Raw genomic sequence first — 17,236 nt, 5'->3', positions numbered from 1 at the left:
ATGAGCATTATTGCACGACAGTGTTATCCTGGTCTGACCACAGGTGCATCTAAAAATGAGGAAGAATGATGAGGGACCCAAAAACCACTAACATCCCAGGAAAAGAGAGGTCATAAACCACTCAAGGTCAGGGTGACATGCAGCTGCACTGACTGCCGATGGAGCACAGGGAGCAGCTGGTTGAGAGGAACCTGGAAGGTGACTGAGGGAATCACCATGTGGCTCCTGTGAATTGTTATGTTGTCTATCCAGCACCCTCTATTTTCACACGAAATACTTTCATCCTGTCATTTGCTGTTAGCCCTTGGAATGATGATTTGATTATAGAGGAGAATATACCACCCAATTCTAGAATTGCTGCTGTAGCTTGATTTGAAATATATGGATATGTATTTCCACAAATGGCCAGAGGACAATGCCGCTAATTACAGTTTTCTAAATGTGGAGTTCATCATTAATATTGATAAAGCATTAATTAGTTGCTAAAAGTGGAAAACCATTTTATCTCCACCAAATACATCACATCGTTTTTTGGAGCAGAAATCTACCGCATCACTTCAGAGAAATATAGGTTTGTGGATTGACACCCAAAAAAAAAAAAAAAATCAGGAACTGCTGTCTTTGGATAACCATAAAACAAAGCTGTGTTTTTATCCATAACATGTCAGTATTGTAACACAAGCAGAAAACTTAATAGGAAACATAGTAGGCATAAGTGAAGATAATAATAATGCTTGTATAAATGACCCTTATTTAGGTCATTATTATTATTATATCAAAGAGATCTCTGTGCCTGAACACACATTTCCCATTAACTGTGTCTTAAAGCCATGAATATACAAAGTGTTTGGTAGGTAGGGTGCCATTCATACACTGTATTCTGGAGCCATGATGGGCTTGATTAAGGCAAAGTGATGTTATGTGTATACTTGCGTCAAATCAGTTCTGACCAATTGTTTTAATAGGCCCTCTTCACTGCATAACTTATTGGAAAATACTGTGGTGAACTTGTTCTTTTAATTGCTTAGTGACTTTGCTGTGCTGAGTCCTGATTAAAAAAAAAAAAAAAAAAAACTTCCTGTAAATGAAAGTTGTACATCGAGCGGTTTCTCAATATCTCAGATGGCTAGTGTCTTCTGGCCTTGTTCCAGAGTCTCGGGCTTTCAAAATCAAATAATGCATTCTATTGTATAAAACAAGTGAATATTATAAACACAAAAGTATATATACGCACAAAAAGCGTATACTCACAATTGCAGATGCAACATGGTAATTGTGCCTGTTTGAATTTGAATTCCAAATTGGTCTATTCCAGCTGATTAAGTAAATCTTTTCAAACATTTGCCTCCGGCATGCTATCAAACATATCAGAAATGATGAGGCAGTTATTGTATATCTTCTCCTGCTTTCCATCTCAGGGTCTTTGGTTGCCTGTGAAGGGGCTAATATCTATATGATTGAGTGTGAGGATTTATCTCATGCATTCTCATTATCACAGGTTTATGGTTTATTTAAAATTGAGTTGAATGTAATTCAAAGGTTATCCAGCATAACAAGTTGTAAGCAAAGTCTAACCAAGAAAAAATATACCCTTTGCAAAAATAAGTGTCTGATAATACACAAAAAATGGTTTTTAGATCACATGTTTGGGCCCTACAATATCCAGTATAATTTTATGCATACAAAACAGCAAGTATATTACATCTTTTGCGGTCTGTAGTTAGAAAGCTAGAAAGTCCTGCAGTAAAACTGCTAATGTATCTCCTCATAAAGCTGTGCAAGATGGTACATTACTGCTTGAAAAGCTGAGTAAGCCTGAACTTAGTCAATTTAAAACGGGAAGTTAATCAGCTCAGACCATGCACAGTCCATCAGGCCTTGTTAGCTGTGACCTTGTGAGATAATAATGGCAGTAAAGTGAGTGTATGTGGGGTTAATGTGAGGGTGATTAGAGAATTATGGAGGTGAGCATAAACACTGACATGTCTACGCACAATCACTGCCCGGGGGTATTGGGAGATTTTTGAGGTAACACTGAAAATGTTAGGGACAAAGTTTGTACATTTCTGAATATAACTTAACAATTGAATATGGTGTCTATTACCTGTTCGGATATTTGTGTTTGGTAAACAAAGATCAACAAAATCAATAAAATGGTCTAACTGCATCAACATGTAATCTTCCCAGTATACTGCCAGTTCAGTACAAACCATTAAAACAACAGTAATCGCAACGAAACTGACAAACCTAAAACATTGAAAACATGTAATTGACATTGGACCTTTATAAACATTAATTTCTTATCTCACTATTCTTCTTCTTCTTCCCCTCCTTTTGGCTCTTCCCTTCAGGGGTCAACATAGAAAATCAACCTTCTCTATCTAACCCTATTCTCTCTATGCTTCTCTCTCACACCAACTACCTTCATAGCCTCTCTCACTACATCCATAAATTCTCTCTTTGGTCTTCCTCTAGGCCTCCTGCCTGGCAGCTCCAATTCCAGCATCTGTCTACCAATATATTCACTATCCCTCCTCTGTACACGAACCAACCATCTCAGTCTGGTTTCTCTGACCTTCTCTCCAAAGCATCTAACACGTGATGTTCCTCTGATAGACTCACTCCTGATCCTATCAATCATCGTCAATCCCAAAGAGAACCTCAGCATCTTCATCACTGCAACCTCGAGCTCTGCCTCCTGTCATTTTGTCATTGGAACTGTTTCTAGGCCATACAGCATTGCTGGTCTCACCACTGTCTTGTACTACTTTCCTTTCATTCAGGCCGATAGTCTTTTATCACATACTATCCCTGACACATTTCTCGTTACATTTCAATCTGCTTGAATCTGTGTCTCCACCTCTTTTCCACTCTCTCTGTTGCTCTGGACTGTTGATCCCAAGGACATGAAATCCTCCCACTTCTTGATCTCCACTCCCTGTAGCCTCACCGTTCCACCCGAGTTCCTCTCATTCACACACATATAGTCTGTCTTGCTGCACCTAACTTTCAATCCTCTCCTTTACAGAGCAAACCTCCACCTCTCTAGATTTTCCTCTACCTGTTTTCTGCTCTCACTACAGATTACAATGTCAACTGCAAACATCATGGTCCATGGAGATTCCTGTCTAACCTCATCTGTCAGCCTGTCCATCACCATTGCGGACAAGAAGGGGCTCAGAGCTGATCCCTGATGAAGTCCCACCTCCATCTTGAACTTTTCAGTTACCCCTACAGCACACCGCACCGCTGTCTCACAGCTAGCATACATGTCCTAGACCAGTCTAACATACTTTTCTCAAACTCCAGACTTCCTCATACAATACCAGAGCTCCTCTCTTGGCATCCTGTCATATGCTTTTTCGAGGTCTTCAAAAACACTATGTAGCACCATCTGGCTTTCTCTGTACTTCTCTATTAGCATTCTCAAATACTGCATCTGTAGTACTCCCTCTAGGCATGAAGCCATGCTGCTGTTCTCAAATGCAGACTTCTGCGCTCAGTTAAGTTTCCACTACTCTACACTGCCACACCTCCACAGGTATATCATTAGGACCAACTGCCTTTCCACTCTTTGTCCTCTTCAATGCCTTCCTCACTTCACTTCTACTAATCTCTGCTACTTTACGATCGACAATAGTCACCTCTTCTACCCTAGCCTCTCTTTCAGTTTCCACATTCATCAGCTCTTCAAAGTACACTTTCCATCTTCCCATCACTCTTCTAGTATCTGTCAATATATTTCCCTCTCTATCCTTAATCACCCAGACCTGTTGTACATCCTTTCCATCATTATCTCTCTGTTTCGCCAACATGTATAGATCATTCTCTCCCTCCTTAGGGACACACTGTGACCGTCCTCTGTTTTGCCTTTGCTACTTCTATCTTCACCGTTGTATCTCCCTGTACTCCTGTCTGTTCTCTTCAGTTCTCTCAGTATCCCACTTCTTCTTTGCTAACCGCTTTCTGTGTATATACTCCCGCACTTCCTCGTTCCACCACAAAGTCTCCTTATCTACTTTCCTTCCAGATGACACACCAATGACTCCTGCCTCCTCCAACCTGTCTCCCTGTTAACACTAGCTTTTGTTGTCCGATCATCTGGAAACTCTTCCTGACCACCAAGGGCCCTTCTCAACTCCTCCGGGAAAACCATACAATCCTCCTCCCCTTTCAGATTCCACCACTTTTCCTCTGCGCTGCCTTTGTCCTCTTGATCTTCCTTGTCATCAGAGTCATCCTACAAACCACCAGCCTATGCTGTCTGGATACACTCTCACCTAAAACTATTTTGCAGTCACTGATCTCTTTCAGGTTACCTCGTATATGCAAGATGTAGTCTACCTGTGTGCACATACCTCCGGTCTTACAAGTTACCCTATGTTCCTGTCTTTTCTGGAACATTTCCATTTCCATCCTTTTAGCAAAATCCACCTCCATTTGTCCCTCTACGTTCCTATCCTGTATACCAAATCTGCCCATTACCTCTTCATCCCCTCTACTGCCTTCACCAACATGTCCATTGAAGTCTGCACCAATTACTACTCTCTCATCTCTGGGGATATTCTGCATCACTTAATCTAACTCATTCCAGAACTTCTCCTTCTCTTCAAATTCCCATCCCACCTGTGGGGCATTGCCACTAACAACAATGAGCACCACACCTTCAATTTCCAATTTCAGACTCATAAGTCTATTTGACATTCTTTTCACCTCCAGAATGTTCCTAACAAACTCCTTCAAGATAACTCCTCTCCCTGTCAGTGCCATGATAGTACAACTTAAAGCCTTACTTTAGCCTTACTTCCTTTCCACCTGGTCTCCTGGACACACAGTATATTCACCTCCTTTCTCTGCATCTTGTCGACCAACTTTCTGCCTTTTCCTGTCATAGTCCCGATATTAGAAGTCTCTACTCTCAGTCCCAGACTTTTGCCCTTCCTCTTCTCTCTCTCTGCTTCTGAACACGCCTTTCTCCTCTCCGTCTTCGACCCCCAGGAGCCCAATTTCCACTGGTAGCCTGTTGGTTATCGGTACCAATGGCAGTCGTTGTTAACCCGGGCCTTGACTGATCTGGTATGAGATTATTAGGTTTGACTCACATGTTTGGTTTTAGCAAAAATTTTACACCGGATACTCTTCCTGACACAGGCCTCTGAATTTATCCTGGCTAGGGACTTGCCTGTTCCCCCCTGAGGCTGGCTCAGGGAGAGACTGGCCCGTACCGCCCTGAGGCTGCATTTTCTTATCTCACTATATATCCTGTATTTAGACATATGGTTGTCTAGTTCAGAAGGACAAATTCAAACTACAATCTGTACCAAGTCTCTCAGTACCTGTAATTAACAGCTTCATGCATTCTGTTTGATAAAAACACATGGGAACCAATGCTTTAAAAACATGATTTTTTTTCTGCTTTGTGTTTTAAGGCTGTTAAAGGGCTTGCTATTACAAAATGGCAGTGAAAACTTTATACTGTATTACAAGACCAGAGGGAAAAAGACTATGAAGTTTTATAATTCATTTTAAATAGCTTCCAAATGTTGGAAATGTAAAAAAAAAAAATAGTACCAATTAACCTCTTCGATGTTAATGAATGGATTATTCGTTCACTCATATAGTACATGCCTTTGTTGTTTGACAAGATAAGGGTCTTGCTTTTTATATTTCCAAGTCCCCTATAAACAAACACAAACACAGAAAAATATTTGAAAAAACAAAACAAAAACAAAAACAAAAACAAACAAAGAAAAACAATCACAAACATACATGGAAGAGTAGAAATCAAGATGGTGAGACAGGCAGCCATTGTTTCAGAGATTATACATGATATAAACATACATGCCTTTTAATAGTTCAAATGTGCTTTTCTGTGATGTTAGACTTATTTTAGCTTTCTCAGTGCCACCATTTTTTCCTCTTTTCTTTTTCATGTGCAAAGTGGGAACAGGCTTGAATGTCATGCTCTTGTGTGTCCAATGGCTGTGGAAGATAGAAAGACCTTGTACTTCAACCAAACACATCTGTTAACACCAGGGACTATGATTGAAGAATAATTGGGTGCAAGCATGTTGAAATGAAACCCAGTGATAGACCAGGAAATTTCGTTTTCATGGACATGGCCAAGGCAAGGTTGAAAGTGGGTTCAACACCTGTGCTACATATGTGCTACAAATGAAGGATTGAAAAAAAGAGCCATGAAGATTATGGACAAATTCAAAATAGAGGACCTAGTAACATTAATATCTGTAACAGAAGTATTCATATGGTCCACTAATTTTTCCCTAATTCACAATTCATCAGCAAATATAACACACTGTACATGCTGCAAGCACAATCGCTTCACCTTGAGACCTCAAATGTGATCAAATACTTCAGAGAAAACAATGTAATATTAATTATCTGATGACTGAAAGCATGACAGCTCTGTCAAGGCAGACAAATGCTCATACATAGCCTGTGCGCACGGGCGCACACACACAGTGACAACACTCCCCGTTGAACAGAATCTGCGTGCCAATTAACCCTAATGATGTAAACAAAAACTCATTCCACCAAGGTCCACTGCCGATGAACCAATCTGGTAGATTATCAGTGATAGTGCAACTGTCAGACCATTAGAGAAAGCCTGCTTTGCTTTAAAGATATTCTATATCTAACCTTGCTTGGCAGCTCCTCTGATTGAAGAAAATGGATGTCAGGTGGTAAGGGATTTGTTTAACAATGACATATTGAAATCTACCTGAGGTAAAAATATAAGGAGTGGGTATTTGATGAGGCTTTATATATTTAGTTTTTTTGTTTGCAAGAAATCTGAGAAAACAAAATGTCATGTTTTCTCTTGCCTTATACACTGTGATTCATAAGTAGCATTCCTGTAGCAATGACTCAGAAACATGAAAAAAAAAATCAAAAAATGACTTATACCAACACAGCAGTTTATCTGAGTGAAATGTGGCTAATGAAAATAAACACACAAACTTCCTTTCCCTGGGGTAGCTCCCTTCGCTTTCCCACAGTTTGAATTGGTATAGTAAATATAACTGGGGGTGAGAAAACACTTTTGCTTTGTCATTCCTGTGGTGAAGCTGAGAAAATTATTGGCACGGGGTCCTTATTTTTCTTGTGATGGTCACGCTTTTTAGATATGTTTCTTTCGTACATACTTATTGTGGTGCTCTTATCTAATTGTTCATGTTGGGACTGACATCCTTTTCAATCAACTATCATCTCGGAGAGGTCGATCGGTTTGGATATAAATGTTGCTTGTATCCTCAGATAGCACTGCAGAAGGATATGAAGCTCATAGAAATTCAGGTGATGGCCTCAAGGAGCCTCTAAAAGCCAGGCATGGCAGCAAAGGTAAAAGATAAAATAAAAACAGCTTTGAGCCTGAGTCTTGTATTGTATTGTATATTTGCTGGAGCACATTCTTCTAGAATGGTAGTGTCACCATTTCACTCAAAGAACATCCTGATGGAGTGCTCTTTGTAAGACATGGTGTTTAGTCTTACTGAGGATTATTCTTGGCTTCTTGCACTTTGAATATGCAAGCTAGCATGCTCATATCAGCCCACTCCACACAGACAATCAGGAGATTACCTTTTCAATCCCCTTCAACTGTGATTAACCCTCTCGAGGTATGGGGAAATGTCACATTTTACATACCATAATTTTTCACCACACATCAAGTTCTGCTGTCCTCTCTGGAATGCCAAGGGAGAGTTCTATGGCACCTCCGCTATAGTTCATCCCCAAGTGAAGCTTCCCCATTGCTTTTTATTGCCTCTTCCGAAATCAGGGTTCTTGAGGTAATTGGGGCTCCAACGATCACTAACCTAGACTGGCAGATCACCATATCTACAAACAGAGTTATTGGATCTAATTGCCCCAGTGTTGCCAGTGATTCAGATCTGACAAATAACGACAAATCTAAGTCGGGAAATGACCTTTTAAAGGCTTCAGTCTAATTAACCTTTGTCAGTACACAATTGTATTGTATGGGAAATTGGGCCACAAAATAGAGTTGTTTTACAACTGTATAATATATCAAGAGACAAAGTCAAGCATATCATGTGAATTTGTTCCTCACTTGTGGTTCAATATTTAGAGCTAATAGCTCTAGCTTTGTCTCAATCTATTACTACATTCAGCTTTTGGACACGTTTATCTTTTCAGAGTGCACGGGTGTCAAAGTCGGTTTAATACCAGGTCACATCAGCATTGTGGTTGCCATAAAAGGGCAAAATTAAATATAGGATGTATGTTTAATTGTCCTTGTTTAATGTTTAATGTTCTCCTTGTTTCCATTTTATGTAGTTGCATTTGTATTTGATAGAGCATCATTGCATTTTTGTGAGTGCTTAATAACTTATTGTTGAAAAGCTTCTCAGAGCAATACCCTAACAAAGCATTCAGTTTTATTTTGAAAATACTTTGTAACAGGCTTTCAAAGCTACATGAATCGAGGTGGAAAATGTGGCCCCCAGGCCCTCGACTTTTACACACGTTATTGAATCTTCCTGTGCCTCTGTCTCCAAAACGTGCAACACGATTGCAGCAGCCTCTCTTATTACATCTATGCCCCTTTGGCAAATTAACTCCCTCGGTTGAATCAAATTATGAACAAAAAGTAATACTCTGTGAAATTACACAAAGACCAATTCTTTTGTGTAACCATATGAACTGTAAACTTCTAACATTTCTGTCCAAATTAATGGCACACTTTACTTTTCTATGATCAGATGCCAACTATTTATACAATCAAGGCTATGTACTTTCCTGAATCATTACATAATTAAATCTGGAGTTGCTTTCGATAGAGGACAATAATGTATGAGGAATGGAAGACAGGTAGATAAAGGACAGTTTATACACTATCCATTCACCGCATAAATTAAAATTAATCACTTGGGGAGCAGGCATACGAGAATTCAAGATAGTAGAGTATAATGTCATTACGTTTGGTACAGCAGTTATCTAGTGACAAACAATGACAGTGGAAAAAAACAGAACAGTAAAAGTTACTGACTTCATAATTCTTAAAAACAAAATGGATGCTTTAAGAACACACACCGCAAAACCAAGGATGAAATCTTTTAGAATAAGAGCCAGCTTTCTACCAACGGTCAGTGTGTACTATACCTCAGACACCAGGCATTGTCCCCTCGACTGACAGATACAATATGTGTTTGTGCTTCACCTGGTGTCCCTGTCATATTTAACAGATTATTTAGTGATGGCATGTATGCTTATGTATCACTATAAGATATTGTTTCTGGGAACACATGTTGGATAAAATGAATCGGAGCTAATGTCCCTAGCATCTTTGGAATGAGCCCATAGAGGTGGGTGGCTAATCCAATCATTCTACACCATTCATCTCCAATCCACTTGGCTTTTAGCATTTTTCTCAATGGGCAATTTGTGGCTTCCCGACTGGATCTCCTCATTGCCAGTACGTTATGACTACAAAACCCTTCCAGGGCTGCCTGTGTTGTCAGGGGCAGGGTCTCTAAATGCAGCCTGCGACCCTGTCTACAGTGACAGCTGCCAGCCCACAGTATATTGCCAGAAACAGTGCATCAAACTGTCGCTTGTCAGCAGTAAATTAGACACAAAAAGATACTTGGTTGTCCACAGAATCATGATTGAATGTTTATGCCCACCATACATTAGTGACGCATACCATTTTACACTGAAATCCTAGTTACTTTTTCTAAACCTGTGACTTAACAGCATGCTTCAATGAACTGAAACCATTGAATGTTTGGCTATTTTATTTTTTCTGTATTAAAAAAAAAAAAGGTCACAGTCTATGATGTTCAATCTGTGAAAAAAAAAAACAAAAACCAAAAATGGCTTCCAGATGGTGGCGTGCACCTCCACACTGTCTGTTTCTGTCTGACAGATGCTACACTTGCTTCTAGGGGAGAATCTGTGCAGCCTTCCATAACTAACCAAGACAGGGGACCTGCATTAACCCTCTCCTCAGTACCATGTGCTATATGCCTTTCCAGCCCTTCGGAGATGATGCCCCTGTGGATATGACTTTACACACATAAAGCACACAAATGCCCGCAAGTGTTTCAGTGTGCACTTACAATGGGGTAGCACATTTACAACAAATCTGCATTTTTCTGTATATCAACTGTTCTCGCTCATGAGACAACCCACCAGTTGTATTTGATAATGCCAAAAATTCAACTGTAATTAATCATATCCCCATATACAGACACTGACACACATACACCCACACATACATAATGTGTGGGTGTATGTGGTGCATTTGTGTCTGTGCATGTATGTGTGCATGTGAATCACAGATTCCTTTAAAAACAAATATGGAGTAACAGACACTAAGCAGAGGAGGGGGCTGTTTGACAACAGGGTGCCTCGCAGATCCTCCAGAGCTGCAACTTTACTCACAAACTGCACAGCTTACAGTACATGACTCCCCTGTGTCATGTTGCAGAGACCAGCCCGCAATGTTGGCATTCTGACTATGGGTTGTAGTCGGTCAGAGCCTAGGATGTGACAGCCTGCTGCTCTTTCAGCCGCACCTTCTTCTTCTGCTTCTATTCCTTTCAGCTCTTCCCTTCAGGGGTCATCACAGCGAATCCACCTTCTCCATCTAACCCTATTCTCTCTATCCTCCTCTCTCACACCAACTAACTTCATATCCTCTCTCACTACGTCTGCAAATCTTGTCTTTCCACACCAAGGGTGAGGAAAAAAAAAAAAAAAAACACTGAAGCAAAATTGTCCTCTAAGCACAGAGGAATCTACCAAAGGGAAAAAAAAAAAAAATTGACAATTTTCTACAGGACTCAGGAAAATGCCTCACAAAAAAAAGGCAGCCAAATGCTACAAAACACACGTCAATACAATGTCTAGCCATCTGATATCTATCCTGTGCAGCGACAAACAGGGAGTTGAAGCCCGGACCATTCCAATTAGGTTTCAGATTGAGAGTGTGGGTTAAATGGAGGGTTTGTGACTCTGGTTAATGATCATTTTTCATCTGATGGCCATCGTCCTGTAAGAGCTAGCATTACATTCAAGCCTTGCACTGGCTGACAGGCCAGCTGCCGTGAAATGAAAAACCATGACCATTTGACTTAATTTTTACCTTCAAAGGTTTGGCAAAATTATTTTGCTTTTGTCTGTATTAAAAATAATAATAGAATTAAAAAAAAAAATGCATCTTTGACATTTCAAAAGCAAGACAAATTGGATATATATCCTTATAAGAATCACACTAACACTAATCACACCAACAAATTTTAAAGTGTGTTGATCAGACTTCTACCTCTAGGAATTTTACTTCATTTCAGTAGTGAAAACAGTGCTCTGAAGTCACAGAAGAATTTCTTGGGCTGGTAAAAATTGACATTTTCTGTCTTCCTTGTCTGTCCAAGAGTTATGAATCAGTGCACTTGGGGACAGGAAAGTACCTCTTGTTATTTCTAACTTTTGGGAAATCTAGCAGTTCAGTGAAACACACTGAGTGGGCTGGAAATACATTTTAAGTTTACAATTTTTAGGTATTCTCCTTCCTGTCTTGACACGCTAGAGTCAAAGGAAGATTTTGATGTGAAGATTATAGTAGTAGTACCCATACAGTTTTGTAGCCTAGAGGGTAACTTTGAGCTTTAAGAAACAGGGATTATCTACCTAGCTCTGCTTCTTTTTAATCTTTCATGCTCAAGTTTATTTTGTGTTAGGATTTGTTTTGACTCCTATTCCTTTGTATTGCTCCGAGATACCCAATAGGGAGCCAAGCCATCTTGGATATCCAAATATACCCCCCTTTCTCTCCCCCACACTGCTGATTCCCATTGTGGACCTACTTAACGGGGTACCTGTCTTCTCCTGTATATCTGATCCTCTAACCATGCAAAGCTTTTACAGTTACATAAATGAAATGAGATTACCACTGATCAGCAATTAAGGAAATGATTGTGCTCTCTTAAAAAACAATGAAGGATGAGGAATAGTGAACGCCTAAGGTGTGCTTGCATCCTGTAAATAATTTTCTCTTCATTTCCCTTGATGTCTGTAATGGAGTAATGGCAAAGAGAGGGGAACAGTAAATCAGAGGTACCACAAGGTTTATGTCCAACAAAGAGGACTCTATGAAAAGCTAACTAAACATTAGATAGAAGCTTATTTAGAAACTATTCAATAAATCTGCCACTGCAGTTGTAAGATGTATAATAATAATAATAATGATAATAATAATAATAATAATAATAATAATACCAATAACGGTAATGATCTACTCCTCTATGTCCTTTCTGTGTGGTTGCTTCACATCAAAAAAGGTTTTATCTTTTAAGCTGAATTTAAAAAGGTTGGTGGCAACTAATCCATTCATCCATTATGTACTGCTTAACCTCCACTTAGGGTCACAGAAATGCTAGACCCTATCTAAGCTGCCATTTGGGGAGAGGCGGGGTACACCCTGGACTAGTCGCCAATCAATGGCAGGGCCAAGTATTGAGACAACGATTCACTCTCCTTAACACCATTGGGTGATTTTCTCATTTTTTGTGGCAACTAATGTCAAGTTGGGTACTTTGAATTCAGTGCTCATGAGCAATATTCAGTGTCAGTAGAAGTGGGTCCATCTAGTTAACGGCACACAGCTATATCACCAGGCATCAGCACTTTTACAACTAATCATGTAAAAACAGGGTAAGAGCCTGTGTACAAATGTGACATAAAGCAGCCTGGACTAGAGATCACCTCAAGGCCACATTCTTTCATGCAGATCGAAACTGTCAGTTCCATTATGTTTTGGTAAAAAAAAAACTGATTCTGGTAACCTTGCTGGAAATACAGATGAAGTGGACTGTGGCTATGATAATTAAATGGCAGGGGCCATCATAGATGATGACCTCCTCCTGAGAAGGAGACAACTAAATTCACTGAATGCAATCTGAACAAAGACCAGCTTTATAATTACATTATGCAGGATCCAGACAGGTGAGAGTAAATAAAAATGAAGTATTTTCAAAGTGCATGAGTTGATGGATGAACAAAATTCAGGACTACATTAAATCATGACCAGCTCTTTATTGATGAATCATAAGAATCTAAGTTTATTATTATTATCTTATTATTCAGAGGCCGCATTTAAACTTTAAGCCATTTGGTTATTTAAACGGAGGGAGAGGATTCTTGACAAGGTAGAACTGCTTTGTGCATTCATTTGAGCCAGGGAAACTTTTGATCTGAATATAATTTGGATGTGGCCCAAAAATTTATGTTTTTCTCCTAGGGTGTGTTCTACACATCTATAACATCATATGTGGATGTGCATAAAAAGACTTGCCTTTCATTTTATCACAAGTTAAAACAGAATACATTGAATGCTTTTGTTTGAAAGGAAAAAGAAACATTCGCATTTCAATGTGTCCTCTGGGCCTTGTGAATAAACATGGAAAATTAAGTCTTTTCAGAAGTGTATCTTAAAAGAAAAGATACTAAATCCTTATTTTTGTGTACCCTCACCAAATTAGTAGTAAAAAAATAGACATTCCTCACACAGGTTTAACACTGCTAACAACAACAAAGATGAATTGAACATTTTTCTTTCAAGCTTAAAGTGGGGTACCAAATCTGTTTGAAAGTCCCAGCGTACTTACCACAGTGCTCAAGCCATGCTCCTTCACCAGCCTGAGGGAGTTTTGGTAGCAAGAGGTAAGGTCAGTGGTTTCAGTGGGGCCCACATGACCTCTGGCCACAGGCCCCACAGTGTGGATCACATCTATCAGAAAAAAACACAGAAATGTCTTTTTTTAAACCAACATACAAAAAACAAAATAAAAAAAAAACCAACAACAAATAAACAAAACTAGCGAAGATTACATCCCGTTATTTCTCAGAATTGCGCATTTTAGAAGTGCAATGCAGATAAAGAGTAAATTGTACTTGCAAGGACTTTATTGTTTGTTTATTATACACTTTGTAGTTTAATGTTTATTGTGCACTTTATTGATTAATATACACTTTATTATTATTTTGTTAATTTCATGTCATGGTGGACGTGAGAAATGTCTTGTCTCAATTCCTCTGTAAGTTGATGTCTAGTACACCTGGAGAAATTGACAGTAAAGATGACTTTTACATTGATATATTGACAAACATGCACCTATATTCCTGCTGAATTAGCTGTTGTGATCACATTGTAATGACCAACAGATTTACAGATTTAATTAGTTGGGGATAATAAAGAAGTTGTATTCTCACAGTGCAGTTATCATTGCCAAATAAAAAAGTCCAATAGTAGCATTTTTTATTGAATAACTAAAACATATGATAAAACGTATGCAGTTGTAAAATACAGCATGTTTCTTTAGTTTTAACTAAACCCCAATCTCTTTTTCTGGTATGAACAAATGACACCATGACATCAATGTGGCAGAGAACTATAATAATGTATGACCAAAATGGGTATGAAAAAAGAGGATTCTTGATAGATTGTGGATTTTAAAAAAGGATACATTATCTTATAGTATTAATTTCATAGTTTCAATAACTGGAACATACAGTATATCTGCTGACTGATGTTCATTTGATCTTGGTAGGTGAGAGTCAGGGCAGTACTTAAAATTTGACTTTTCACTTTTCCTAACGAGTGAAACAAAAACAGGATCTTTCCCAATTCATCAAAGTATGTTTACAGGCCCCATACCTTAAAAACAGAGTACCCAACCAAATGCAGTGGGGAGGATTTGAAACACTGCTGATTTTTCAGCCTTTCCCACTTGCAAAGCATGTGGAGGTCTGTAATTTTTATCATAGGTACTCTTCAACTGTGAGTGACAGAAACTAAAACAAAAATCCAGAAAAAACGCAAATTTTAAGTGAGTAATTTACTTTTCATTGCATGACATAAGTATTTGATACATCAGAAAAACAGAACTTAATATTTGGTACAGAAACTTTTGTTGGCAATAACAGAGATCAGATGTTTCCTGTAGTTCTTGACCAGGTTTGATGCCCCACAAAGTGAGAACTTGCATGGAACCTCAGACCAATATTGCATGGAGCCTCACCAAGCTGCTTGCCGATTGTCCTGTAGCCCATCCCAGCCTTGTGCAGGTCTAGAATTTTATGCCTAATGTCTTTACATAGCTCTCTGGTCTTGGCCATTGTAGAGAGGTTGGAATTTGTTTGATTGAGTGTGGAGAGGTGTCTTTTATACAGGTAACGAGTTTAAACTGGTGCAGTTAATAAAGGTAATGACTGGAGAACAGGAGGGCATCTTAAAGAAGAAATAATCGGTCTGAGCTGCAATTCTTTCTGGTTGGTTGATGATCAAATACTTGTGTCATGCAATAAAATGCAAATTAATTAATTAAAAATCATACAAAGTGTTTTTCTGGATTTTTGTTTAGGATTCCGTCACTCACAGTTGAAGAGTACCTATATAAAAATTACAGACCTATACATGCTCGGCAAGTGTGAAAAAGCTGAAAAATTAGCAGTGTATCAAATACTTGTTCTCCCCACTGTAACTTTTTATGATCTGATGTTTCAATTACTCGGGCCATATTACTAAGTGACTGCCACATTGGTAAGCGATTTATAACTCCAAATCTCTGTCTACTGCTAGAAAATTGGGGTATCGCTGAAAAAAAAAGACTGCATTTATTCTGTGAATGAAAAGGAAACGTAGACAGAAACTCAATCACAGTACTGTTTATGCAAATCTACTCAAAGCCATTTGGACAGCAGTAAAATAAACATCGGGAGACACACAACCCTTTTGAATTTTAAAACGAATTAACATAGCATATAACATTTTTTTTTGCCTTCATGCTATGTATAAATAAAATATGTGTTGCATTTTTTTTTAAGTCAATGAACACCTGCAGGGAAAACAAAATTACTTTTCTGCGTGCAACAAAACATTTTGAGCTCTAAAAAAAAGACATTGGGTTGATGATTTCTTTTAAGTAAAATACTCAATGTCTACATGAATCCTTCTTGTTTACTTGAAAAAAAAAACAAAAATGCCGTCCTCTCTCTGTGTGCTATCATCCTTTTACTGGTGCATGCAGTCACTTATTAAGAGCGTAACTCTCAATAAAGACGTATTTTGGATACAATAAACAGCCCTGAGCAGTTATAATTTGTAAAACCCAAAATTGGTAAATCTTGTAGCATGACTGAAAAATGTCAATCTTCTACTTTATTTAGTAATATTGGCTGGTAAATCTAAATTCATAGCCCATTAAATATAAATCATCTATGAGTCGTACATTTGCAATTTAACTCATCAAGTCCCCATTTCTGTGCACTAAAATAATAAACCCTGATGATGAATACTGAAAATTCAGTTCTAGTTATGGTGAGGATATATGAAAAAACAGAAAAATAAGAAACATACATATCAAATTAAGACCATTTGATAGGTTTCTCTCTTGTAATCTAGACATTTTTTTTTTTAAATTGTAAAACGATTAGCCTCACATTCATACAGAACATTATTGCTCTGCCTGATCATTAGTCTTTTTTAGATTAAATCCAGGTCTCAGTCACATGTCTTGTTTCTTAATGTAATTAAATGCATTGAGAATAGAACTGCTTTCATTGGCGTTGCTTGGGGGTGTGGGGATGTTACATTAGGGAGAGGTAATATCCTGAACTAAGCTGTGGGTTGTGAGAAAAAATAAATAAATAAAAAAGAAAGGAAAAAAAGAAAACAAAAAAAAAAACAATGCAGCTGTCTAAAGTGCTGTCTCTTTACAGAATGGCAGCCTAAAAATTGAATAACACAATGTGCTTATAATGGGGCTCATGGCAAGTTGTTTTTCTGTGCATAATTCATAAAGTTCCTCACTAAAAGAATAGCAACATGCCAATTAGACTGTGTGCAAGCACCAAAAACAGACTACTGGTGAATTCATGAAAATTTAAACAACCCTTAACTCATCAGTACCGGAGTCTCCACGGGTAACCATAACACTTCCATATCAAATACATATTTGACAGTGAGTGTTTGAGGTAACAGGGATTTTTCACTGTGTATCGAATGGGGGACATGAAGGGAAGGACAGTAATTGAGTTTAGAATGCCAAAAATCTTGGGCAGGTGCTTCACTATCTCTGAATATACAAGCAAATGTGACCTCTTTTACAACTAGTCTAAGACAAATGGAAGGTTAACATTATATTCAAATAGAGCTAGATAGCATCTAGAATCTGAAAGTCTGACCTATACT

At 38.4% G+C, this 17,236-nt stretch overlaps 1 protein-coding gene across 3 annotated transcripts in view; it reads right to left on the bottom strand.

The window, feature by feature from the left end:
* macrod2 (mono-ADP ribosylhydrolase 2) overlaps nt 1-17,236 on the bottom strand; it is a 412,763-nt gene that overhangs the window by 127,054 nt on the left and 268,473 nt on the right. For all 3 annotated transcript variants that reach the window (XM_086167072.1, XM_086167081.1, XM_086167089.1), the window contains exon 6: nt 13,653-13,774. In XM_086167072.1, the coding sequence (XP_086023198.1) occupies nt 13,653-13,774 (122 nt within the window). The remainder of the gene's footprint in view (nt 1-13,652; nt 13,775-17,236) is intronic.

Source organism: Fistularia commersonii, chromosome 2 (assembly GCF_037954325.1).
Source record: "Fistularia commersonii isolate RoL2024-O1a breed Wild chromosome 2, RoL_Fcom_v1.0, whole genome shotgun sequence".
Taxonomy (NCBI): Eukaryota; Metazoa; Chordata; class Actinopteri; order Syngnathiformes; family Fistulariidae; genus Fistularia; species Fistularia commersonii.
Note: the sequence above shows the minus strand (reverse complement) of the source record. Positions and strands in the feature narration are given on the sequence as shown.